General features: G+C 46.9%; 2 protein-coding genes across 6 annotated transcripts in view; one reads left to right on the top strand and one right to left on the bottom strand.

Annotated features, from left to right (window-relative positions):
• Positions 1–1,920: 1,920 nt before the first annotated feature.
• Positions 1,921–20,902, top strand: TLDC2 (TBC/LysM-associated domain containing 2). Of its 3 annotated transcripts, none has more exons than XM_055306218.1 (7): positions 1,921–2,031; positions 8,356–8,459; positions 9,692–9,865; positions 10,383–10,535; positions 12,676–12,771; positions 18,526–18,599; positions 19,564–20,902. In XM_055306218.1, the coding sequence occupies exons 2-7, from the start codon at positions 8,427–8,429 to the stop codon at positions 19,697–19,699; spliced, it is 666 nt and encodes a 221-aa protein (XP_055162193.1). In that variant the 5' UTR covers positions 1,921–2,031; positions 8,356–8,426; the 3' UTR covers positions 19,700–20,902. The 3 variants fall into 3 exon arrangements, with proteins under 3 accessions (XP_055162193.1, XP_055162201.1, XP_055162188.1); XM_055306226.1 differs by lacking the exon at positions 1,921–2,031 and adding an exon at positions 5,346–5,456 and having other exon boundaries at positions 9,692–9,838; XM_055306213.1 differs by lacking the exon at positions 1,921–2,031 and adding an exon at positions 5,346–5,456.
• Positions 20,903–21,027: 125 nt separating this feature from the next.
• Positions 21,028–25,074, bottom strand: part of SAMHD1 (SAM and HD domain containing deoxynucleoside triphosphate triphosphohydrolase 1) — a 55,327-nt gene continuing 51,280 nt past the window's right edge. For all 3 annotated transcript variants that reach the window (XM_055306180.1, XM_055306195.1, XM_055306189.1), the window contains one exon: positions 21,028–23,261. In XM_055306180.1, coding sequence (XP_055162155.1) covers positions 23,127–23,261 — 135 coding nt within the window. In that variant the 3' untranslated portion in view covers positions 21,028–23,126. The remainder of the gene's footprint in view (positions 23,262–25,074) is intronic.

Raw genomic sequence — 25,074 nt, 5'->3', positions numbered from 1 at the left:
GGTGGTTTCCGCTCCTTCCCTCCAGGGCCGTGCTTCTGGCTCTGTTGTGGGCTTTCCCGAGTCTGCCACACCTTCCCGCCTCGGTCCACTCCGCTGCTCCTTGAAGCTACTCTCCCTCACCGAGCCACCGCTGGGCAGAGCCCGTTTTAAGCCCTTGGCTGCCCCACGGGTGGGCACCCATTCTCCGGGTGGCACCTCCTTGCCACCTGGGGAGGGGGCAGGGTTATGTTTACCCCCTGCAGTCTCTTCTTTTCCCGGTTCCTGCCTCCCCTCCTTTTCCTCCACCAGCCGATTTCTCCTTTCTCTTCCGCCGACCCCCCGCCCCCCCGCATCCAACCCACCCACCCCCGCATCCTGTTTCTCCGCCTCCTCCTGCTCTTGACACTCAGTTGACACCAGGTCTGCTTCTTAATTTCTATCCCACCTCCTTCACAGTGGGGAATACGGGGGTATGCCTTCTCACCTGAGACGTGGCTTCACCCTGATCCAGGTGTGTCCAGGTGTGTGAGTGCCCCCTCCACCCTCAGGTGTTTCCTCCAGGTGGTTCCACAGAGCCACATGGAGCAGGGCCCCTTAGCAAGTTCTCCACAAAGGCTTCTTTAGACATTCCCACCACTCCCCGGCAAGGCACCACCTCCCCTGTTTGCCCTGACTGTCCCCTCACCTAGTCCATAGGCACCAGGTAGGACAATAAGTGGACTTGTCATTGGTGCATTCCTGACCTCATGGAGCACGCAGTATAGGGGGGAGATGGGCCACTGTAGATTCATCACAAACAAGCTGGTGGTGTGTAGCACAGGGCAAGGGCCAGAGCAGGCCTTCCCAGCTCCTGGACCTCAGAGTCCCCATTTGGTCTAGTCTGATGCAACAGATGACAGAGTCCTTCCAGCTCGGATGCCTCCATTTCTTGTAGGGTGGTCCTTTTCTGGCACAGAGATGCTATAGAGTTCTCAGAAATGGTTTGCCTTCTCTGTGTTTCAGTTTCTTGTGGCTGACTGCATTTTCCAAAGAGAGGCACAGCAACATACAGCCCATCCCAATCACCCTTTTTACGGTGTGGCATTGACACTCTTCCAGTTGAGCAAGGGGATCTATATCCCCTCCCCTTGAACCTGAGTAGGCCTTTGTGACTGCCTCAAGCAATAGAGAGTGGCAAAAGTGATGCTGTAACTTCCAAGGTTAGCCCATAAAAAGCTACTCAGTGCTCTCCTGAGCTCACACTCTCTTTCTCTCTTAATCCACTCACCCTGGAACCCAGGCCCCATGTTGGGAGGAAGCCCAGGCCTCACAGAGAGGTTAGTAAAGGTGTTCCAGTCAACAACTCCAGCTCTGGTCCCTGCTAACCACCGGACATGTGAGAGAGTGGACCTTCAGATGATTCAGCCCCCCGGCTTTGGCACTGTCCCAGATGATGCCAAGTAGAGCAGAAATGAGCTGTCCCAAACTGCAAAATAAATATTGTTGTTTTAAGCCACTAAGTTTTGGGTTAGTTTGTTACACAGCAATGGATAACTGGAATGCTTGTCCAAGGTCACACAGCTTGGAAGCGGCAGAGCTGAGACTGATTGGAACCCAGGGACATCCAGTTTCAAAGTCTGTTGTGCTGCACTGATGGGTGATGTCCAGCTCACGCACACGGTGTATGCTATCTAAAGCTCCACTCAAGGAACACCTGGGTGGCTCAGCAATCGAGCATCTGCCTTTCGCTTAGGATGTGATATCAGGGATCAAGTCCTGCATGGGGCTCCCTGCGAGAAGCCTGCTTCTCCCTCTGCCTATGCCTCTACCATTCTCTCTGTGTCTTTCATGAATAATTAAATAAAATCTTTTTTTAAAAATTACAAAAATATAAAGCTCTACTCAAGAAGGAATGAAGCATACAATGATTATAAGAATTTTATATCAGATTGTAAGAAATGATGCCAATTACTCAGTGGAAAAACAGTTAATTTCCTCCCATTCAAGCTGCTAAATTGACCACCATGATGAAAACTGAATGAAGACTAAATCCTGGAAAGCTTCAAAGAGGAGGTGATTTTTTTAAACTAAAGGGTGTTTTTTCCTTTTTCATTATACAAATCATGAAAGAAACAAACCACTGGCTGAGGGAGAATTAGAGGAATTAGTAGGGGACCCTGCTTTAAATAGTATAGTCAGGGAGGCCTCACTGAGGAGGTGGCATTTAAACTGAGTTATTAAAAATAAATAAACTTATAGTGTTTTTTTTAAAGCCCTATAAGATTAAAATAAATAAACTGAGTTATTCAGGGGCACCCAGTTGCCTCAGTCAGTAAAGCGTGCAACATGTAAGATCAGGGTTTTGTGAGTTCAAGTCCCACGTTGAGCATGGAGCCCACTTAAAAATTAAAATTTTTAAAATATTTTTTTAATATGTATACATACAAATTGAGTTATTCAAAGACCCAAAGTAGGGACGCCTGGGTGGCTCAGTGATTGAGCGTCTGCCTTCGGCTCAGGTCATGGTCCCGGAGTCCTGGGATCGAGTTCCGCATCGGGCTCCCCATGGGGAGCCTGCTTCTCCCTCTGCCTCTCTCTGTGTATCTCTCATGAATAAATAAATAAAATCTTAAAAAAAAAAGTAAGAGAATTTCAGGCAGAGGGAACAGCAAGGGCAAATCTCTGAGGCAGAATAAGCTTGATAGATGTTGAAGGAAGTGAGAAGGTCGGTGTGACTGGGACTTGATGAGTGATGGAAAGTTAAAGGACAAGTTAAAGCTGGAGTGAAGCCAAGGCATGCCCTGGGCAGGGGCTTTATTCTTGATGCAGCAACAAGCAATTGGAGCCCTTAAGCAGGGGCATGACATAATCTAATTTGTGAGTGGGTTTTTTGTTTTTGTTTTTTAATATGTATTTTAAACAGATCACTCTATTTGGTCTGGAGTCCTGAAGAGTCATCAGCATTCAAGCATATTTAAATCCTCGTGACCAGGTGAGGTCATATTGGGAGAGCATCTATAGAGAAAAGAGAAACTGGTCCACAAGCAGGAAGTTAAGAAGTCCTGATTCTAGAAAGTGACTTAAAAGGAAAAGCCACCAACAGGAGATTGAGAGAGAGCACCCAGTAAGGTAGGAGAGAATACACAGCGATGCGTTGCAGGGAGGTCAGGAGGCTGAATGAAGTGGGAGGCATCCCTGGGTCAGGGGTCTGGCAGTGGAGACGCTGCAGGAAGAGGAGGGCAGAAAAGTGCCCCCTGCCTAGCACCACTAGGAGGCTGGGGTGGTGAGGACAGAAGTCAAAGGGAGTGCACTGAAGAGTGAGCAGGCTGTGGAGGTGGAGTGCAGAAAAAAGAGAAATGGAGCAGTTGGGATGGGGACCATCCTGTGGAGAGAGAGGGAGAGAGACAGAGAAGGAGACAAAGAGGGATCAAGAGATGAGGGCTTGGCTTTTGAAGGGAGCAGGGGCCTTACCTCCATCATCCTGGAGGAAGGATGGAAGGCATGGAGGAGGGGGTACCTGGGTGGCTCAGTGGTTGAGCTTCTGCCTTCAGCTCAGGGTGTGATCCCGGGGTCCTGGGATCAAGTCCCACATCGGGCTCCCTGCAGGGAACCTGCTCCTCCCTCTGCTTATGTCTCTGCCTCTCTCTGTGTCTCTCATGAATAAATACAATCTTTAAAAAAGGGGGGGAGAGAGGGGGAGCCATGGAGGAGATGTAGGGGCTTCTGTCGGGAGGGTGAGGGGGCTGCTGCTGATGGCTTCTGTTTTCTCAGGTGAGAGTGAGGAGACCAAGGAGGGCAAAGACTTCAAATCTCAGAGAACAGAACTTAGATTTCCCAGGACATGGGGGGAGGTGAAGCCAGTCCACCCAGCAGGCATGGGGTGTTTTCTAGAAAGGACTCTAGTCAAGTGTATTTCATACAGCTGAAACTGTGAGGTGCCTAGGATTTTATGTCCTCTTTCCATCTACCAGAAGGGCAGAAGCATTTCCCATGCATTTATAAACTCTTTGCAAGCATCACTTTTAATACTTAGAAATAATCCACAGAATGGATGTTCCAAGAATCACTTAACCTTTCCCCTTTTTATTGGACATTCAAATTGTTTCCTGGCAATAATATTGGAGTTCTGAGAGAGGCGGCGTGTGGTCTGGAAAAGAAAGGAGAAGGCGAGCTTTGAGCCAGAGCTGGGATGTCTGGCACTCTGGCGCCTAGAATCCCATCATGGGAGCTTTTAGGGGCCCTATTATTGGATTGGTGTTCCTGACAGGTCATATTCTGGGTTTTCCTGGACACGAGAACAAAGAATGGGACAGCAAAGCAAATCTCACTGGCTTCTCAAAGTGCCCAGTGGTTCAGGTCTTGAGCCTGAGAGAAATAAGTTTGGAAAAAGGGCCAGGTATGTATGACCCCTGAACCGTTTACAATTCAAACACATATTGCAACAGCCCTGTTTGAGGTGGCAACAGGGCCATTTGCTTGCCTGTTTTCCCCATAATACAAGGCTTTTCTGTATCCCACCCTTCCTGGAGGGGGCATCGCCAAAGAGACCTGGACTTAGAATATCTGGGACTCAGGTCCTCAACACAAAGCTCAACAGAGAGGGTGTCTTTCAGTTGTGTGAGAATGAGGCAGGCCTCCCGAGACAAGGGGTCTACCCACCCAGCAGAGGCCAGGAGACAACTTGGTGGATGTATTCTCCAGTGGGCACTGGCCTAGGTGGAGACTGCTTGTTCTGGGATTAGCTGACGCCCCTTCCAACTTGAGGATCTGTGATTTGACAACACAGCATTCACTGAATCCTATTTTGTTTTGAGTCAGGGACAGAAAAGTATCCTCCCAACACACCCCCGTGGACGAAGTGCCTACTGTGTGCCAAACACTGGACTTCCTGTGCGTGATCTCACATACTGTCACAACAGGCCAGTGAGGAGAGAGTCATCACCCAATCTGAGAGAGGGGAAACAAGCCAGGGCAGAGCAGGATGGCTTCTCTCTGCCTCCCAGCCTCGGGCTTCCCCTGTAGTATGGAGTGATTGATGGAGAATCCCACGGCATTGCCTTTTCCTGTAGCATCTGTACCTGATAAAGAAAGGTTCCTAATGGTGGGCTCCAGGCTCCAGGTGGTACCTGGTAGCTGTGGTGAGAGGAGTCCAAGAGCCAAGAAGTTCAGTGTCCTCCATCTCTTTGGACTGGTGGGAGCCGAGCTGGAGGTCAGAGGGTAACAAGGTCTTGTTTGTGTATATTTATGGGATTTGAGTTTCTGATGGACAATAATCCCTGCCAGGCTTCCCAGCTGGAACGGGAGTGGGCATAAGGCCAAGGCCAGACGCCCTCTGGGCAGGTATAAGAGCCGGGGAGGAGCGCCTGGAGCCTGGCTGGGGCAGAGGTGCCAGCCACTGCCAGGGGACCAGGGTGCAAAGCTAAAGCTGCTTCGGACAGACTGCCAGGTGGAAGAGTTGGTTCTGGAAGTGGCTCTCTCTGGAGAGCCTGGGAGATACGGTAAGGAACCATCTGGCTGGACAGGCTGGGGGAGGTTGCCAGAAGCCAAGGCTGTGCAAGGCAAGAACATTTTTCCCATTCCTGCCTTTTTCTTCCCCACTGAGCTACTTCTTCTCCCTACTAAGTGACCAAGAGACCATCTGTCCAGAGGAGCCCAGGTGGAGACTGAGTGGGTATTTAAGTGTCAGGTATTTAAGTCCTGAATTTTTCAGAGGTGGTGTTGGGGGAATAGCAATAAGCACGATCATTTCCCCAACACTCACTGAACACCAGGCACTGTGGGTTATCTCATCGAATTGATAGCAGAAGAATGGAGGCTGGACTTAGCATCCTAGTTCTTCAGGCATTATCCTTTTTTTTTTTTTTAAGATTTATTTATTTGAGAGAGAGCATGTGCACAAATAGGGGGAGGGGCAGAGGGTGAGAATCTTCAGGCAGATTCCCAGCTGAGTGGGGAGCCCAATGTGGGGTTCCATCCACGAGCCATGAAATCATGACCTGAGCTGAAACCAAGAGCTGGACACCTAACTGACTGAGCCATCCAGGCATCCCAGGCATTATCTTCTTTCACTCTTACAACAGCCCTATTAGGTGGTTATTAGTATTTTACAGAAGAGGAGGATGAAGCACAGAGATGTTAGGTAACTGCCCAGTGTCACATAGCAAGGAAGTGGTATAATCAGGATTTGAACTCCCTGACTCCAGAGCTTGTACTAGTTTTTGATTTTTAAGATTTTATTTATTTATTTGAGAGAGAAAGAGAGGGCATGCACACAAGCAGGGCAGGGGCAGAGAGAGAAGCAGATTCCGGGCCAAGCAAGACTTAGGACTTGATCCGGGGACTTCCAGATTGTGATCTGAGCTGAAGGCAGACACACAACCAACTGAGCCACCTAGGAAACCCAGAGCCTGTGCTTGTAACTACTGTGTTATACTAGTGTGGCTGTGATAAGTTTCTTCCACTCTCAGAACAGTAATTTCCTTATCTGTAATTTAAGGTCATAAAACTTGGTGCTCAGAAATATTACCCTAAGATTCCCTAAAGATAAATTGAGATGGGTCAGCTTTAAGCCCTGGGAAGCCTTGTTGGAAACATTATCAAGAATTATGGGGGCACCTATGTGGCTCAGTCGGTTAAGCATCTGACTTTGGCTCAGGTCATGGTCTCAGGGTCCTGGGACTGAGCCTCATGTCAGGCTCCCCACTCAGGGGGAAATCTGCTTGTCTCTCTCCTTCCCCTCCCTGTGCTCTCTCTCTCTCTCTCTCTCAAATAAATAGATAAAATCTAAGAAAGAAAGAAAGAAAGAAAGAAAGAAAGAAAGAAAGAAAGAAAGAAAGAAAGAAAAAAAAGAAAGAAAAAAAGAAAGAAAGAAAGAAAGAAAGAAAGAACTATGAGGGGGTGATTGCCTGGCTCAGTCAGTGGAACATGCAACACTTGATTCTGGAATCATGAGATAGAGCCCCATGTTGGGTATAAATATTACTTTTTTTTAAAAATTTTTTATTTATTTATGATAGTCACAGAGAGAGAGAGAGAGGCAGAGACACAGGCAGAGGGAGAAGCAGGCTCCATGCACCGGAAGCCCGATGTGGGATTCGATCCCAGGTCTCCAGGATCGCGCCCTGGGCCAAAGGCAGGCGCCACACCACTGCGCCACCCAGGGATCCCCGGGTATAAATATTACTTAAAAAAAAAAAAGAACTATGTGTATGGCCCCACCTTTTTAAAGATTTTATTTATTTATTTGAAAGAAAGGCAGAGCTAGAGAGAGCAGGAGCTGGGGGGAGGGGCAGAGGGAGAGAGAAACAGGCTCCTCATTGAGCAGGGAGCCCTACATGGGACTCCATCCCAGGACCCCAAGTCCATGACCTGAGCTGAAGGCAGATATTTACCTGGCTGAGCCCCCCAGGCACCCTGTGTATGATGTTTGATCCAGCATTCAACTTTTGAAATTTATCATAAAGGATATAATCAGATTTATGAACAGGGAATTTCATTACAATTTTGCTTATAATCACAGAGAATTAGAAACACACAAAATGTCCAACAGTTGAGGAATAAATGATATATCCTATGAGGAAACAATATGTAGCCATTAGAAATCACATGTTCAAAGGGTGCTGAATGTCACTGGAGAATTCTCATTTTTAAGTGGAAAGGTACTTTTTAAAACTATACATAAAAGTATATGTGTGTATATATATGATAAATGAAAAAAACTGGAAAAATATACTTAAGGGTTGAGAGTTTATCTCTGAGGGATGAAATTATGAATATTTTTGTATCTTTATTCTTTTCTAGATTTCTCAATTTTTTTTGATTTCTCAAAATTTCTGTCATATACATGCCTTTTTAAATTAGAAAAAGGAAGATTATTTTTTTTAAATGGAGCTGTTGTTTATGTGTTGTTCTTTTGGTTTAGTCTTGGCTCCTTTTAAAATTCTGTTATAATACACTTGCTGGCTTTGAGAGGGAACTGAATTGCCGGCAGTGAGTACTGTGAGGGCCTCTGAGACTCTGAGATGATCTGGTCTAACATGTTTCATGTGGAAAAACTGAAGCCCAAGGGTACAAGGGAGTTATCCAAGGTCAGAGAGAGAACCAGAGGCTCCAGATCCCCAGCCTGGAGCTTAGGCATCTGCCCAAAGGGCCAGAATCCCTAGGCCAAGCTGCCAGAAGGGCAGGGAGATGGAAAGGAATCACAGCTAGAATTTACTATGTATGATTAATATGTGTTAGTTGCTAACTCCAGGTGAGGCCTTGAATGCTGAGGGTAGCTGACATCACAGACCTACCCAGTGATGATTAGTCTTGGGAGTGACAGGAGAGAGAGCAAAGGGCAGCTGGGTGGCCTGGCACTAGCAGGGTGTGCCCCAGGCCTCTCCCTCTCATCTCTAGGCCTCACCAGCAGTGCTTCCTCCCCTGGGAGGGCTGAGGACTCTCACTGACAGCCACCGGGCTCAGACAGAATGAAAGGTCTCCGTTGGCGTTACACTCGGCTGGTAAGGGGCCCAACTTGGGCTGGGGGACAAGCCAGCAAGGGTGGAGTAGGCTAGATCTCTGGTGGTGGGGGGTGGGGGGTGGGTAGGATTGGACATAGATGGGTGATTTGTTCCCCTTCCAAGTCCCTCTCCAGCTGACCTGGAGTTCAAGTTCAGGTTCAGGAACCTGGGGCCTTGCCCCCTTACCCCTTGGTCCTGAGACCCTATGGAGCACAGACGCCTGTCTCCAGCCAGATGGAGCTCCATCCAGAAGCCCCACTCAGCTAGGACCCCCTTCTCAGGCTTGAACCTGGAGAATAGGAAAGAAATGTCCTAGTCATTTCTCATTCTCTAGGAGGCCTCTCCTTATGAAAAGTCTCCAAGTCATTGTGTGCAGGCGCGTGTACACACACATACACACCCTCTATCATACATTCTGGTACAGAGTGGAAGCTCAACTGAATGAAGGCATAAACCAACACACATCCACCTGACACACACACACATATTTATACAATCCCAACTCACATTCATAAACACGTTGACAGGCAAACACACAAAGTTACTCAACACCTTCTCACATTGATTTTGCCAACACAAGTCTATTTGAAGCCGACACACACCTTCACATGGACGATCACACATCTAACACAAACCTGCATGTGCTTTCTCAGCTGCTTCACACTTGTCTCCCTTGACTGACAGAAGCCTCTGGCCCTCATTTTCTTTCTTTGTAAAATAAGGATAGTAAGGAGCATGTTCTTAGGATTCTTGGGAAAATTCAGGGAGGTCATGCACAGCAAGCGCTCAGCCAGGCCTGGTTAAGAGTGTGCTGATCAGCATTGGCCACTATGGGTGTTGGTATTGTTATGATTATTGATATTATTATCATTGTTTCAAGTACAGATGCACACAGTTGCCGCTCTCAGGGCTGGGCCAGGCTGCCACCTGCCCTTCTCTTCTGCCCCTGAGCTTAGAACTTGATCCTTGGCACCCACTCTGGATCTACAGCAGGCAGGCAGACAAACCACAGAGTCCATGGCCACATCTGATGGGCATGGGTACCTGTGACTTCCAGCTGGCAGGGGCCAGGGTGGTCTTGTCGGTCAGGGCACCAGCCTCCCCTGGCTGGGCTGGTGGTTGCAAGGGTCTGAGTGGGGGTGATGAGGCAGCCCAGGCTCTTGTGCTCTGGAGACATGGGAACTGGTGTCTCCTTGAGCCTCGACTTACCAGGCCTCTTTGTATCTTCATAGCCCAGTCAGGTGGAAGATGCTTTATCTGTAGAGAAGGGTGAGGATGAGGAAGAGGAAGAGGAAGAGAAGACAGCCCCAGCTCCAGCCTCAGTCTCAGCTCCTGCTCCTGAAGATCCTGTGGAGCCCCAGCTGGCAGAAGCCAGCCAGGTTCTCGGACCCTTGGAGATTAGGCAGGTTGGAGCACAGTGCCAGGAGCCTAAGGGTCCCCCGCTCCTTCCCTACCCCAGCCAGGTCCAGGGACACCCTAGGCTCATTCCTTCTACATCCCAAACCTATGGTGGCGGTGGAAGGATGAAGTAGGGAGGAATAGGGGTAGGGATTCAGCACCTCATCTATTCTCCAGCCTCTAGGGACCAAGGTTATCAAGGGGAAAGAGTCCTGAGGGAGACCTGACCTTGATTCAAATCCTGGCTCTGCTGCTTACTCCCGGTGTGGACTCTAGGCAAGTTGCTTCACCTCCCTGAGCCTTGTTTTCCTCAATTGTAAAATGGGACTAACAATCCCTCTCTCTGAGGGCTCCTAACTGGCCCTTGGAAACAGTAAACTCCTCTGCCACCCATAAAGCACCATGCCTGGGTGAGTGTGGCCTATTCAACCTCATTCTTTGTGGCACCCTGAGGACAGAGTGGAAGCAACAAGGGATGGGGTGGGGGGACAAGGATCATTTGCTCACCTCCAGCCCTATTCCTAGCTCAGCCTCCACCTCCCCCCAAGAGTCACTGGACATCTCTGGAGCCTGGCCTTCCGAACATCGAGAGATGGCTTCAGCCTGCGGAGCTTGTACAGGCAGATGGAAGGCCACAGCGGGCCGGTGCTGCTGGTGCTAAAGGACCAGGATGGTCAGGTGAGCTGGGCCACAGCCCCAACCTGAGGCTCTGGGGGTGCCTGACCACACAGCAGCAGGCCCTGCCCCAGGGCAGCCTCAGGGACTTGTATACATACTATGCATCTTCCATGTGCCAGCTTCGACGTGGATGAGAGCCAGGTCAGACAGAAGGGGTTCCAGCCCTCTTGGAGCTAGAGGCCTAATAGGGAGGTGGGGCCTGAGGGGAAGCAAATAGTCAACTGGGAAGACAATTTATGTGGGGCAACTACACCTTAATGATCCATTTGTGCTTTGAAAACATTCCCCTGCTGGTGGGAGAACGGATCTGAGAGACTAAGAGTGAAAGCCAGCCAGTGAGGAGGCAGCCCCAGGAAGCGCCCACCTTTTACAGCAGGGACCTTGGGAGGGCGCTGTCTCAAATCCATGTGGTCTCACCAATGGGGCCCAGGCTCTCTGAACAGGGGCCAGCTAGCTTCAACTGCTCTTCCATGAGAGGAATGTGTTAGAGCTGGGAGAGATCTCAAGGGTCCCTGAGGAACCTCATGTGGACAGGAGCTCCCTCCATCTTCAAGATGCTGATCAAGGCCCGTCCTCCTCAAGGTCGGGGAGCTCACTTCTTCAGGATGGAGTCCCTTCCTTGGCAGAGTGTTGCTGACTATGAGGATGTTACTCTTTATATTAGGCCAAAACCTACTCCCCAGGGCTGCCTCCCAGTGATCCTGCCTCTGCCCCACCACACTCTGTAAAAGAGGGAAAACCTGCAGCCACCAACTACCCCACAGCGAGAGAATGGCTGAGGGAAATATGGTTCTGCTACATAGTGAAATATTGCCAAAGGCTGCTAAGAAAAATGATGTAGAGCCACAGCTATTAAAAGTGTTAAGTTTTTGTTTTTATTTATTTAAGACTTTATTTTTATTTTCTTAAGTAATCTCTATACCCAGCTTGGGGCTTGAGCTCACAACCCAAGATCAAGAGTTGCAAGCTCCACTGAATGAGCGAGCCAGGTGCCCCGAGCTCTTGTTTTAAGATAAAACATATCTTGTTTTAGATATGAATGGTACTCTTGGGCCAATGGAGAAAATGTATTAAAACTGGATATTAGGGCAGTCTTGGTGGCCCAGCAGTTTAACACCACCTTCAGCCCAGGGCATGATCCTAGAGACCTGGGATCAAGTCCCATGTCAGGCTCCCTGCATGGAGCCTGCTTCTCCCTCTGCCTGTCTCTGCCTCTCTCTCTCTGTGTCTGTCATGAATAAATAAATAAATAAAATCTTAAAGAAAAAAAGAACTGGATATTAGATATTATGGAATTGCTGTTAATTTTCTGAGGTGAGATGGTCGAATTGTGATCATACGTGAGAAAATCCCCATTCTTAGGAGTTGAACTATTTAGGGGTAAAAGGGTTGTAATATCTGCAAATTATTTTCCAACAGAACAGCAAAAAATAGAAGAAGAGAGAAAGTAAATATGGTGAACACATTTACAGTTTTGAGTCTACAAGGAGGTTATCTGTACCGTGCTTTTACTTTTCTGTATGTTTGAACTTTTAAAAAGAAAAGTGAAGGGAGGAAGCAGCTTACAAAACAGATGTACAGGGCACCTGGCTGGCTCAGTTGGAAGAGCATGCGACTCTTGATCTCAGGGTCGTGAGTTTGAGCCCCATCTTGGGTATAGAGATTACTTAAATAAGTAAAACTTGAAGAAAAAAAAAACCCTACAAACCCAGGTGTACTATAGGATCTGGTTTTCTGTGTAAGAATATATACACTGGCATTAAAGATGCTGGAAAGAAATGCACAAATATATTAAGAAGAGTTACCCTCGGGAACAAAGGGGGAATTGCAAAGGGTTTAGTGTTTCTTTCTTCTTGTCTATAACTTCTAATACCTTTCTACAAGGATTACTTTTACAAAAGAAGTATATTTAAGAAAAAGTAGGAGGACACCAGCAAGAGTTCTTCCTTGGGGAGTGTCAAGGGAAAGGACACACATTGATGGGCCTATGCAGCCCTCCCTATGCCCCAGGTCTGTCCCAGACCCCCCGGGGTGCCCCTCTAGGTGAGTCTGTATTACTAAGCCTGGAGAGCAGGTTTGCCAGAGGATATCCACTCCCTTCCAGCTACAACAGCAAGTTCTTCTATTCTTCTATTTCCAGATGTTCGGGGCCTTCTCCTCTTCAGCTATTCGACTCAGCAAAGGCTTCTATGGTACTGGAGAGACCTTCCTCTTCTCCTTCGCCCCACAGCTAAAGGTGATATTCCCAGCCTTCTAGGGAGGGGGGAGGAGGGCTATACCAAAGATCCTGAGGTCCCAGTGGCCCCTAGCTCTATTCCCCATGTTGGGGTGCCTCATATCCCTCCATCTTTCCACAGAGGGAATATGACAGGGCAGTGGTGGGCAACACATCCCCCTTGGCCGGCCCATCTTCATTTCTTTTTTTTTTTTTTTAAGATTTTATTTATTTATTCATGAGGGACACAGAGACAGAGACATAGGGAGAGGGAGAAGCAGACTCCTCGTGGGGAACCCGATGTGGGACTCGATCCCAGGACCCCACGATCACGACCTGAGCCAAAGGCAGACACTCAACCACTGAGCCACCCAGGCGCCCCCATCTTCATTTCTTAAAATGCTCAGTAGGTTCCTGGCAACTACAGACTGGTTTGTAAAGGAAGAGGGGTATGGCTCACCCTATGCAGGCTGTACAGACAAGAAGTCTGTCCAAGTGCCAATAGATCTGTGGGTGTACAGGTAGGAGAATAAAGACAGACACATCCAGTGACTTCAGCCTTATGAAGTATGGGCTGAGGTCATCAGCTAAGAGTGAGGTCAGAGCAGACAATGTAAGGGTTGAGCAGAGAAAAGGTATCAAATCATCATGGGAGTGGAGAGGTAGGCCTATCAGAGAAACAGAAGGACAGGGTCACCTGGAGGTCTGTCTAAAGGCAAGCCAGTCCCCTGGGCACGCGTGTCCCTCCAGCTACATTAGGCTCCTTGAGTTCAGGCATGGGAGAGAGTGACTGGGGCTTTTGCCAAGCTGGTTGGACAGAGGGACAGAGGGGAGCGGAGGTTGACGTCTGCATAGGTAGGGAAGGGGAGCCGGGGAGGCTGGAGGACAATGAAAAGAAGATGATAACAACAGTTGAGAGGTGGCTTTGAGGTCAGAGACTTGCAATAACGACACCCATTGAGCAATGTGTTGGAATATAAGATGAGACAGGGACACTGGAAACAGACTGGTAAGGACAGATTCCCGGGTGTGAACACAAGAGCCAGTGGCTGGGGTGGGGGTAAGAACACCCCTGGATTGGAAAAGGAAAGGATAGGGGGCACCTGGGTGGCTCAGTGGTTGAGCATCTGCCTTTTGCTCAGGTCATGATCCCAGGGTCCTGGGATCGAGTTCCTCATCGTCCTCCCTGCAGGGAGCCTGCTTCTCCCTCTGCCTGTGTCTCTCCCTCTCTCTGTGTGTCTCTTATAAATAAATAAGTAAAATCTTTAAAAAAAAAAAAAAAAAGAAGGAAAAGGAAAAGGAAAGGATGATGGCAGGCAGGGGATGGGTCCGTGTGGGTGGTGAAATTCACCAAGGACAGTGGCAGGAATTAGGAAGGAGGGAAGGATGGTGAGCCAGAGCTCAAGCCTCTAATGCATGGTGATTGGTGACATGGAGATGGGTGGGTGACAGAGACAAGACAGTGGGGGAGTCAGATGGTGCTTGCTGCCAGAGAGCAGGACTTTTTTTTTTTTTTTGAGAGCAGGACTTTTGAAGGAGGGAGGGGAACAGTCCCCAGCATCTCCCATCTAAAGCTTTTCCATCTCGGAGCTATTTATTGAATAAACGACTGAGCACTTGGCACGAAGCACACTACTTTTACGACTCATAAAAATAGTAGCAGCTAACTGTACTAGTTTACCACCCGCCAGGCACTATTCTGAGACTTCCACAAATTAGCGCATTTAATCATGACAACATTCCTATGAGGTACATACTATTATCAGCCCCATCTTACAGTTGAGGAGGCGGAAGCACAGAGAAGTTAAGTAACTTGCTTAACCTCACACAGCTAGTCAGTGGGGAGAATGAGATGCAGAAACAGGCCCCGGCACTTGAACTTGGCCACAGCACTACACTACCTCTCTAAATGACAGATGGAGATGCTCTTGGGCTCGCAGAAGAGAGATGATCACAGTATAGAGCTATAGGTGCTGTGGAAGCAACCCCAAGGAGGAGCACCTATATGAAAAGGGGTGAGATGATCAAAGGAGACTTCCTAGAGGAGGAGCTTCTTGAGTTGGGTCTTGATGGACAAACAAGATCACCAGGTGATGAAGGGCGTAGGGAGCAGTCTTCTTGGGGCATGTCACAAAGGTGGAGTAATTGAAAAGAAGACAATGCCCATTCAGGAACCCACGAGACATATATCCAACTACTACCCTGTTTCCACTTGGACTGCAAGCATGGCATTTTAAACCTCCCAGGTCCCAACCTGAGCTCCTGACCTTCCCCCACAAAATCCGCCCGTCTTGCCATTTTCCGCAATGAAGTTAATGGCACCTCCAACTTTCCTACCACTGAGACCAAAAATGTTGGGGTCTTTAACTCCTCTCCATCACACCCCACACCTGAGTTGTCAATGGGCCCCAATGGCTCTGCCCTTTGTCTATATCCAGAAGTCACCACTTCTCACCATGTCCTTTGCTGTCACTTGGTTCAAGCCACCATTGCTACTTGTCCTTGTTCCTGCTGTAACCGCCTAATAGGTCTCCCTGCTTACACCTCAGTCATCACAATAGCTAGTGTTCCTCTTAAAAGGTAAGTCAGGGATGCCTGGGTGGCTCAGCAATTGAGCATCTGCCTTTGGCTCAGGGCATGATCCTGGAGACCTGGGATCGAGTCCCGCATCATGCTCCCTGCATGGAGCCTGCCTCTCTCTCTGTGTGTGTCTCTCATAAATAAACAAAATCTTTAAAAATAAATAGATAAAAGGTAAGTCAGAGCATGTCACTTCTTGGCTCCAAGCTGCCAATGGCTTCCTTTCTTGGAGAAAAGCCAGTATTTTTTTTTTTTAAGATTTTATTTATTTGAGAGAGAGCACAAGCAAGGAGAGACAGAAGCAGACACCCCACTGAGCAAGGAGCCCCACATGGGACTCGATTCCAGGACCCTAATATCATGACCTGAGTCAAAGGCAGATATCCAACTGCTGCTAAGCCACCCAGGCACTAGGCCAGTCTTTATTTTTTTTAATCAAAAATTTTTTTATTATTAATGAGAGAGAGAGAGAGAGAGAGAGAGAGAGAGAGAGAGAGAGAGGCAGAGACACAGGCAGAGGGAGAAGCAGGCTCCATGCAGGGAGCCTGACGTGGGACTCAATCCCTTGACTCCAGGATCAGGACCTGTGCCGAAGGCAGGTGCTAAACCGCTGAGCCACCCAGGCTGCCCCAGGCAGTCTTTATAATAACCTACAAGGCCCAGGGTACCTCTGTGGCTCAGTTGGTTAAGGATTTGCCTTGGGTTCCTGTCATGATCTTGGGGTCCTGAGATCCTGCCCCATGTTGGGCTCCCAGTTCAGAAGGGAGCTTGCTTCTCCCTCTCTTCACCCAATCCTGCCCGGCCCCACCCCCCAGCTGATGCCATCTTTGATAAAAAAAATCTTTAAAAAAATATAAACCTACAAGGCCCTACATCTTCCATATCCCTCTTATGTTGTTTCTTGCTATTTTTCCTTTCCCCCACTCTCCTCTAGCTACAATGAGCTCTGAGCCAGTCCTGAAACATGCAGGCCTGCTTCTGCCTCAGGACCTTTGCATACACTGTTCTGCCTCAAATGCCTTCCACTGGATCCCATGGCTCAGGTCTCACCTCCTTTAGGATTCTTTTTTATTTTTTTTATTTTATTTTTTTTAATTTATTTATGATAGGCACACAGTGAGAGAGAGAGAGAGGCAGAGACACAGGCAGAGGGAGAAGCAGGCTCCATGCACCGAGAGCCCGACGTGGGATTCGATCCCGGGTCTCCAGGATCGCGCCCTGGGCCAAAGGCAGGCGCTAAACCGCTGCGCCACCCAGGGATCCCTAGGATTCTTTTTTAAAGATTTTATTTATTTATTCATAAGAGAAACACAGAGAGAGACAGAGACAGAGACACAGGCAGAGGGAGAAGCAGGCTCCATGCAGGGAGCCTGACATGGGACTCGATCCTGGATCCCCAGGATCAGGCCCTGGGCTAAAGGCGGTGCTACTGCTGATTCTATTCAAATGTCATCATCTCAGAGAGGCCATCTGTGACCAACCAATTTACATTGACAACATTCCATTCTTTGGGAATCCTTTTTGTCCTTCTCTACTTTTTTATACTTAGCACTTATCACCTCCTAACATACTATTTAACTTATCCACCTCCACCTACTAGAATGGGAATCCCACGAAGGCAGGAATTTTTGTCTGTTAAATTCACCATTCTACCCAGTACATAAAACAGTGACTGGCACTAAATGCTAAAAAAAAAAAAAAAAAAAAAAAAAAAAGTTGAATGAAATGAATTATTTTTACAGGGGCTGTCTTCCCAACTTCCTGTTATGGAATCTTTTTTTTTTTTTTTTTTAATTTGAGTGATCTTTGCCTATTTTTGGTCTCTTGGCACCTCTTGTGTTCTTCAGGAATTACCAATTGCTCCTTGAGGACGATTCCAAACAGTGCTATGAACAGAGTCTCTGTAGCAGCAACGTTTATCTTACTCCCTCAAGTTTGAAGGTCACATTCTTCAAGGAAAGTAGAGAAGGAATTGAATGGCTTTGTCTTTTCATGGTCACTTGTTAATATTATCTCATCTCTTCTGAGCCCAGGACTAATTTTGTATTAGTCTTATTTTCTTGCTAAAAACGCCATGGTTGGGACGCCTGGGTCCCCATAGCATTTTTTTTAAACAACTGATTACGGGCAATAATGCTATACTCTTGTAGCCCTCTAAAATAATGCAATTATGCTATACTCTTGTAGCCCTCTAAAAATATTTTTTATTAGCTGAATGACTCTTGAATAATTTATTCATTCAACAGACATCTATATTATATCTTGGGAATATTGCTGGGAACCAACACAGCCCCCAGAGCTTACATGTTAGAGGCACAGGCAGTGAAGTGCTGGCATATGAACACAGTTCTCAAAGAGTGGTAAATGCTGAGGAAAAGAAACAAGGCCTAGGAGGAAGGGCTACTTTAAACAGGGTGATCCAGGATGCTTCTCTGGGATGACATTCAGGCTGAAAGATGAGAAGTGGGCCATTTCAGGATCTGCGGGGAAGGGTATTCTCAGTAGAGGGATCAGCTACTGTGAAGGTCCTAAAGTGGAAATAGCTTTGGGTGTCCTAAGCATAACAAGGCCAGTGTAGCGAAGTGGTCAAGGAGGGAGAGGTCAGAGGAAAGCAGGGGTCAGAGCAGGTCACACTGCAGTGTGGGAGGGGCTGTGGGCAGGTAGGTGACAGGGGAAGCAGGGATGCATAAGGAGGCTGTGAGCAAGCGAGGAGTGAGTGTGGTGGGGACTGGGTGAGCACAAGTGGAGATGGACAGGGCAGGAATGAGGGTAGTCTGAGAGTCTCTTTAGGGTGGGGCCACAAGATTTGCTAAGGACCAGAGTATGAGGCAGCACAGGGAAATGGGCATGCTCCAGCGAGAGATGAGGAAACAGCTTGTGGCAGAATCAGGGTCCAGCTCCTGACCTGGACCTTCTCCTCTCTCCAGCTTTGGAAGCAGGATGCTGCGGAGAGTTCTGGTCTACTTCTAGAACATGGGGGGCTTTGGGGTTGTGAGAACTCAGACTAGAAAGCAAGAGGAGGTAAACTCCGGGGAGGACAGAAGAAATTTCCAGAATCAGGAGCCAGGGTACTTCCTGACAGTGGAGCTTGGAGCTGGATGTTTCCTTCCCTCCACCACACTGCCACCCAGTGGTGTGGAGTCAGACTGCAAGGGCACGACATACCCGGTAACCCAGCTTTTTCTGTCATCCCAGGTCTTTAAGTGGACAGGAAGCAATTCTTTCTTTGTGAAAGGAGACTTGGATTCACTGATGATGGGCAGTGGCAGGTGCGTGGCTCCGTCCTCCCCAAGTCTGGAGTCGGGGTAGTCTGTGTTCTGGTCTCTCTCCCATCTGGAAATGCTGGGCTAGGCTGCCCCAGATGAGGCTGGTGGTAAACTTCCAGGCTTCTCCCTTCAACATCAGCAGCGACAGGAGGGGGGTGGAGTGAGGGGTGGGGGTGAGGGAGGGGGGCAGGGGGTTATCCTCCAAAGTGTTTAGGTTGATGACAGCTTTGTCTGAATGTATGTGATTTGGAGAACAGCATTCCTCCACATGGTTGTCTGAGGCAAGTCAAGGGATGGGAGGCTAGATCAGGAAACCACTCACTGGAGGAAGGCCAGGCATCTGCCCAGGAACCTGGTGCAAGTGTGTGCGTGCACGCGCGCCTGTGTGTTAGGAAGAAAAAGTTAGCCTTACTACTGGTGAAACCTCCACATTCAGGCAGAATAAATCTTATCTTGAAGGCAAAGATGAAAGCAGTACCAGGCAAGTTCCTTGCCCTCCCAGCTGTCTGAAGAGCCTCTACTGAGACAGTGTGGCACAGAACACACCAGCCATTGCTGATTTGCAGTAACCCACTTCCCAGCCCCAGCCTGGTTTGCCATCAAATGAGGGGATTAGAGTGGATGCTTTCTGAAGTAGTTTTTGGGCTGAGTCCATGCCTGAAGATTCACTCCTTCGGTTAAGCATTGCCATCTTTAAAATGTTCCACATGTTCTAAAACTGGATTGTGGTGATGGTTGCACCAATGTATATATTTATTGAAATCACTTAACTATAAAAAAAAAGTGCTCCAAATCCTATGGGGGACCAACATGTGGAGTTCCCAATAATCTGGATAAATTGGTTTAAAGGAAGATTAAACAGACAAAACTGAGCTGTGGTCATGGTGAAGCCAAAGGCTGGTGGTGTAGACCTGGAAGGTCAACCTCCAGGAGTTGAGTCATGCCAAGATTTTCCTCTTCTCTTTAGTGGCCAGTTTGGGCTGTGGTTGGATGAAGACTTGTATCATGGGGGAAGCCATCCTTGTGCAACTTTCAACAATGAGGTGCTGGCCCGGCAGGAGCAGTTCTGCATCAAGGAGCTGGAGGCCTGGATCCTGAGCTGATGTCCCCATGGTGGGCAGCTTCCTAAAGCAACAAATGCTCAGACCTGCTCATGAATGCCATCTAGACCCTCTTTAGAGAGCGCTGCCCATTTTCTCCAAAATCTAGAAGACTGGCTGTGACCATACCTCTCTGTGGCCTGGGGACCCAAGACAGGCATGGAAGCAAATAATGTTCTCCTGGAGAGGTGACTCTGAAGGAGTGAAAGGTATTCACACCTCATCTGAGCAGCACAAAGTCCCTGATGAAATTTCTTTTTATTTATTTATTTTTTAAAGTAAGCTTCATGCCCAGCATAGGATTTTGAACAAAGGACCCTGAGATCAAGAGTCACATGCTTCACTGAGCAAGCCAGGCACCCCCTGAAATTTCTTTTTAGGAATTATACAACTAATACATGTTTATTGTAGAAAAAACAAAAGACTTAAAAAAAATTAAAATTGCCTAAAATTCAACCACCCCCAAAACATTAACATTTTCATTTTCATATATACCTTTCCAGATAATTTTCCATGGAGATATGTGTGTGTGTGTGCATATATATCTTATAAAAATGGGATTCTATTCTGTATGTCTTATTTATTTTTTAAAGTTTTTTTTAAATTTTTATTTATTTATGATAGTCACACACACACACACACACAGAGAGAGAGAGAGAGAGAGAGAGGCAGAGACATAGGCAGAGGGAGAAGCAGGCTCCATGCACCGGGAGCCCGACATGGGATTCGATCCCAGGTCTCCAGGATCGCGTCCTGGGCCAAAGGCAGGCGCTAAACCGCTGCGCCACCCAGGGATCCCTATTCTGTATGTTTCAGAAATCATTTTAACTTAATACTATCAAACCACAGACACCTGGACTCAACTGGTGAAACTAATAGACTTCAGTAGCATCTTTCCTTTTCTAGTACATTGAACACTTCTTGTCTGCCACCAGTATGCTGGGTGCTTACAAATCTCTAATTTCACAAGGAAGATATGAAAGCAGCAAATGAACAATATGCCTATTTGGATAAAGAAGTTGAATCTCTGTAGGTGGGGTCGGACCTAGGGCAGGTTAAAAAGGAGGAAAGAGATGTTTCCTGACACAAGAGCTCAGGAAATGAATAAACATCCATATCCCTTCCTGTGACAATGCTTGCCTCCTGCCAGAAAACCAAGTAAGTCCTGCTAAATATCATCTCCTCTCCTGCAAACTGAACATAGCGTGGACATAGTCAGAAACATCTGGTAGATTCCTAGAAACATTTCCTTTGCACAAAAGGGTCCTGATTAGGCACACAAGTGTGAGAGGACATCAATAAGGAAAAGACTTTTGGTTTCAAGATGGAGATACATTCATGAAGCTTTATTGCAGCTGTTTCCCTCACCCAAATGAAGTAACCAACCACTTAAACTCGCAGTTCTACTTACATTCTCAAGGTGAAAATAGTTCAGTAACTCTAGAGGTTAAGTTGTTAAAAATCTCAGTTTTTATACAAATAGCGAAGGTGTTTCTTAAGAAAAATTTAACCTTGTAAATGGTACATGTTTCTGATCATTAAAACAGTTGCAAAGAGCATAAAGTGCAGCTGACTTATATGTAAAGGATGCAAACAAAGTAGATTCAAGTTATTTCTTAGCACAATGACACAATATTGAAATCATAAAATTCCAGAGTAAACCACAATGATTTAAAGATAGAAGTTACAGAAATAAAAACAGTATTAGCAGAAAAACATTACATTCTTGACCTTGGGTCTGGGTACGCTAAGTCTTAGCCCTCTAGCTCCCCCCACTGAATGTTTTAGAGGAAGCTTGGCCAACACAGATATGACCCGTTCCATGGCTGACTTCATTTATGCTTCTAGGAGCCCACATGTGGACACATCTCACCCACATAGAATTATGGTGGAAGTGGGACGGGTTTTAATTATCCTCCTATGAATTAGGGTCAACTCCTGATCATCTTCTGGGGGATGGAGGAGGGTGGTGGTGGTAATACAGAATGGCAGACACTTTTCAGCCTAGTATCAACAGAACCGAACCTGGTTACATAGTGGAAGGTAGCAGCACTCCTAAGACTGGATAACTGCTACTGTGGTCTGAGTTCCTTCCTTCCTCCCAATTGCTCTTGCCCAGAGTCAGGGCTGGATCCCCAATCCTGGCCTGCCATGGAGGCTTTTGTAAGGGAGTGTCGAAGCTTAGGATGTAAAGGGCTTATGACTCCCATTCTCCACTGCCCTGAATCTACAGGATCCTTTGGCTGCCACTAGCTTTGGCTCTAACTCCAGACTTTATTCTTGGTAAAGTTCTATAGAACAGGCAATTAATTGTAGGTATATGGAGGTGGGGGTGGGTGCCCTTTGCACCGAATTGCTCAACCACAGTGGTGCCTACTCCACTGCAAGGTAAAGAACAAGCGTGGGGGAATACTGGGCTACAAAGGGTAACTCAGAATTGTAGGGATAATCACTCATCTCATCTCAGCAAGCTCCATCTTTGCGCTGAAACCCATAAAATGCACACTGAACAAGCAAAAACAAAATCCCAGCTCTGAATAGCCCCAAGAATGGCTTCTGTGACAACCTCTGATCAGTTTACAAGGGAAATTCAGACAGAAGGTTGGAAGGGAGCCTTCTCCAGGCCAAACCAGTGATAGTGACAAAGACCTTGGGATATGGGAAGCAAGTATTCAGGAGAAAGAAACTGCCCAGGTCTGGGGCTGCAACTGACCCAGAGAACAGCTTGGCTTGGGGGATTCCTCTGCCACAGAGGGTAGAGGTCCCTTCAGAGGCAGTCTTATGTCCCACTTCAGGGGAGACCAGAGCCCTCAGATCTTTTCAATAAATTAATCAGGCCTCTCAGGAGTTGAAGGTCCTCATTTCCTACCATTTAGTCCAACCTAGCTAAAAGGGTAAGGAAAGGCCTTTCACTAACATTTCGATCACTTAAGAAGAATTGTCCTCAAAAAAAAAAATTAAAAAAAAAAAAAAGAATTGTCCTCAAATTTGAAGTGATGGCTACGTCCCTCAAGAGGCTAAGATTTTATGTTTTGTTCTTAACCATAGCTGTTTATGATAGTCCCAATGTTAAATTCCAATGTGCACCTTCTCTCATTTCCAAACTTAAAAAAAGCAACAATCATATGTCATAAGAGTTCAGAGTACATAAAAAAACTTTTTTTGTTATTGTAAGAAAATAAGACTACTAGAAGAGAAAGACTTTAGTTAGGGTTAAAATGGGTAACACTTTCCAGCATGTATAGCAAGATTTGTCTAATGCCTTTCATTTCTTTGGATAAAAATACTTCAGCATATGTGTACATTCAAAATACAAAAAGCACTAGTTATCACTAAAATTTGTAGAACTCCACGACCAAATTCCCTACGCTAGTTAATACTGTTGGGGGACAGGGAAGAGAGCTTTATGTAAACAAATGGTTGCAAACATTCACATTGAGTCATCCTGAAAAAGCCGGAGTTTAAATTTGGACCTTTCTCGGAAGTGATCTGGGCTCTGGGCTGAATCCACGTTATTCCACTCCGCTTTTCGAGGTGTTATAAGTGGGGCCACCACATCACCATCCTGTTAAGAAAAGAAAAACCAGGAACAAAGAAAAGCCAGTTTTCATAATTCTGAATGAAATCCTCAGGTGCACAAATCCTTGTCTTGCAGACAGATTGCTTCTAGATTGCTTCTAGACTCTTGGGAAACCCTAAATTATATATATGCTCTGTGCTTGGATCAAATTAGGAACACCACAGTCCTACATAGGAAAAGCTATCAGACCTACTCTTTTTTTTTTTTTTTAAGATTCTATTTATTTATTCATTTATTCATGAGAGATACAGGAAGAGAGAGAGAGAGAGGCAGAGACACAGGCAGAGGGAGAAGCAGGCTCCATGCAGGGAGCCCGATGCAGGACTCGATCCCGGGACTCCAGGATCACGCCCTGGGCTGAAGGCTGGCGCTAAACCGCTGAGCCACCCAGGGATCCCAGACCTACTCTTTTCAAAGATGGCCAGAAGTAGCACGCTCACTGCTCAGTTCTGACCCTCTCCCTTCATACACTTTCAGAAAACACAACTCTATTTTTCTATTTTTGAAAATACCAATTATTTTTTTAACAATTTTATTTACTTATTCATAAGAGACACAGAGAAAGGGACTCATATTTGGAAGACCCTTCTAGTTCAAAGACATCATTTGCCTTTAAACTCCTCTCTATTTCTATCGAGCACACTTATTTCTACCCATTCTAATTGCAACTCTAGTGAATTTCATAAATACAAACTTGAATGTCACTCTCCTGCTTAAAACACTTCAATGGCTTCCATTGCCCTAGGCCTAGAGAACTATGCAAAATCTCCTGGACCTCTCCCCTAAAGGCATCATGTTCTCACTCATCTTCTGGCCTCCTGCCTCCACCTTTACCCAGCTGACTTCTTCTCAACCATCCTTCAGGTCTCAGCTTCTAAGTCTTTCTTTTTTTTTTTTTAGCTTTCCTTTTTTTTTTTTTTTTTTTAATGATAGTCACAGAGAGACAGAGAGAGAGAGAGAGAGAGAGAGAGAGAGAGAGAGAGGCAGAGACATAAGCAGAGGGAGAAGCAGGCTCCATGCAGGGAGCCCGATGTGGGATTCGATCCCGGGTCTCCAGGATCGCGCCCTGGGCCAAAGGCAGGCGCTAAACCGCTGCGCCACCCAGGGATCCCCTAAGTCTTTCTTAAAATAAGCTCTTCCCAACCAACCAAGTATGGCTTAAATCCTTCCCGTTTTGGCTCCTCTAAGACTCTGCACACTGCCCCCTACCCCAAAGCACTTACCACACCACAATAATTGTTATTTACTTATGTGTCTGTTATCCCCAACCAGAGTGTGATCCTTGGGAACTATCTCCGTCTTAGGTATTGTTCCATCTCTGGTACATAACATAGGACCTGGCAAAAATCCTTATTCAATGAGAGAATGTATATAGTTTTAAAGGAGTTACTGCCAGATGGCTGAACTTCAACAGCCTCTTGTCATTCTACTTCTAGCCTCTCCAAGTTCTAATCCATTTGAAGTTAGAGTTTTCTTTCTTAATCAGTGGTTTAGTTTCCTTGGGTGCTACAGTACCTAAGACAAAGACATACTTCCTCGTGCCCATGGGTTTCTTCCTAGTTGGAGATAACGAATACAGAAGTAATTATAGCACACAAGGTATTCCTTCCCCACTGTTCATAAGAAGTCTTCTTTCTTAGCCATTTATCCAAAGTTCTCCATAATCTAGTCTATTCTTCCCATTTAACCTCTCCCCACTCAATAGTAAGAATTCTCTGTCCATGCAGCAGGTCTCTTCAAGGCCCCCAAATACACTCCACTTGTTCCAGTTTCATACTACCAGGTCACTCCCATTGCC

Source organism: Nyctereutes procyonoides, unplaced genomic scaffold, assembly GCF_905146905.1.
Source record: "Nyctereutes procyonoides isolate TBG_1078 unplaced genomic scaffold, NYPRO_anot_genome, whole genome shotgun sequence".
Taxonomy (NCBI): Eukaryota; Metazoa; Chordata; class Mammalia; order Carnivora; family Canidae; genus Nyctereutes; species Nyctereutes procyonoides.
Note: the sequence above shows the minus strand (reverse complement) of the source record. Positions and strands in the feature narration are given on the sequence as shown.

Coding starts and splice junctions, on each gene's coding strand:
- TLDC2 (XM_055306218.1), top strand. CDS start 8,427: ATGAAAGGTCTCCGTTGGCGTTACACTCGGCTG. Junction 8,460..9,691: donor GTTGGCGTTACACTCGGCTG/GTAAGGGGCCCA, acceptor GTATCTTCATAG/CCCAGTCAGGTGGAAGATGC. Junction 12,772..18,525: donor CCTTCGCCCCACAGCTAAAG/GTGATATTCCCA, acceptor CTGTCATCCCAG/GTCTTTAAGTGGACAGGAAG.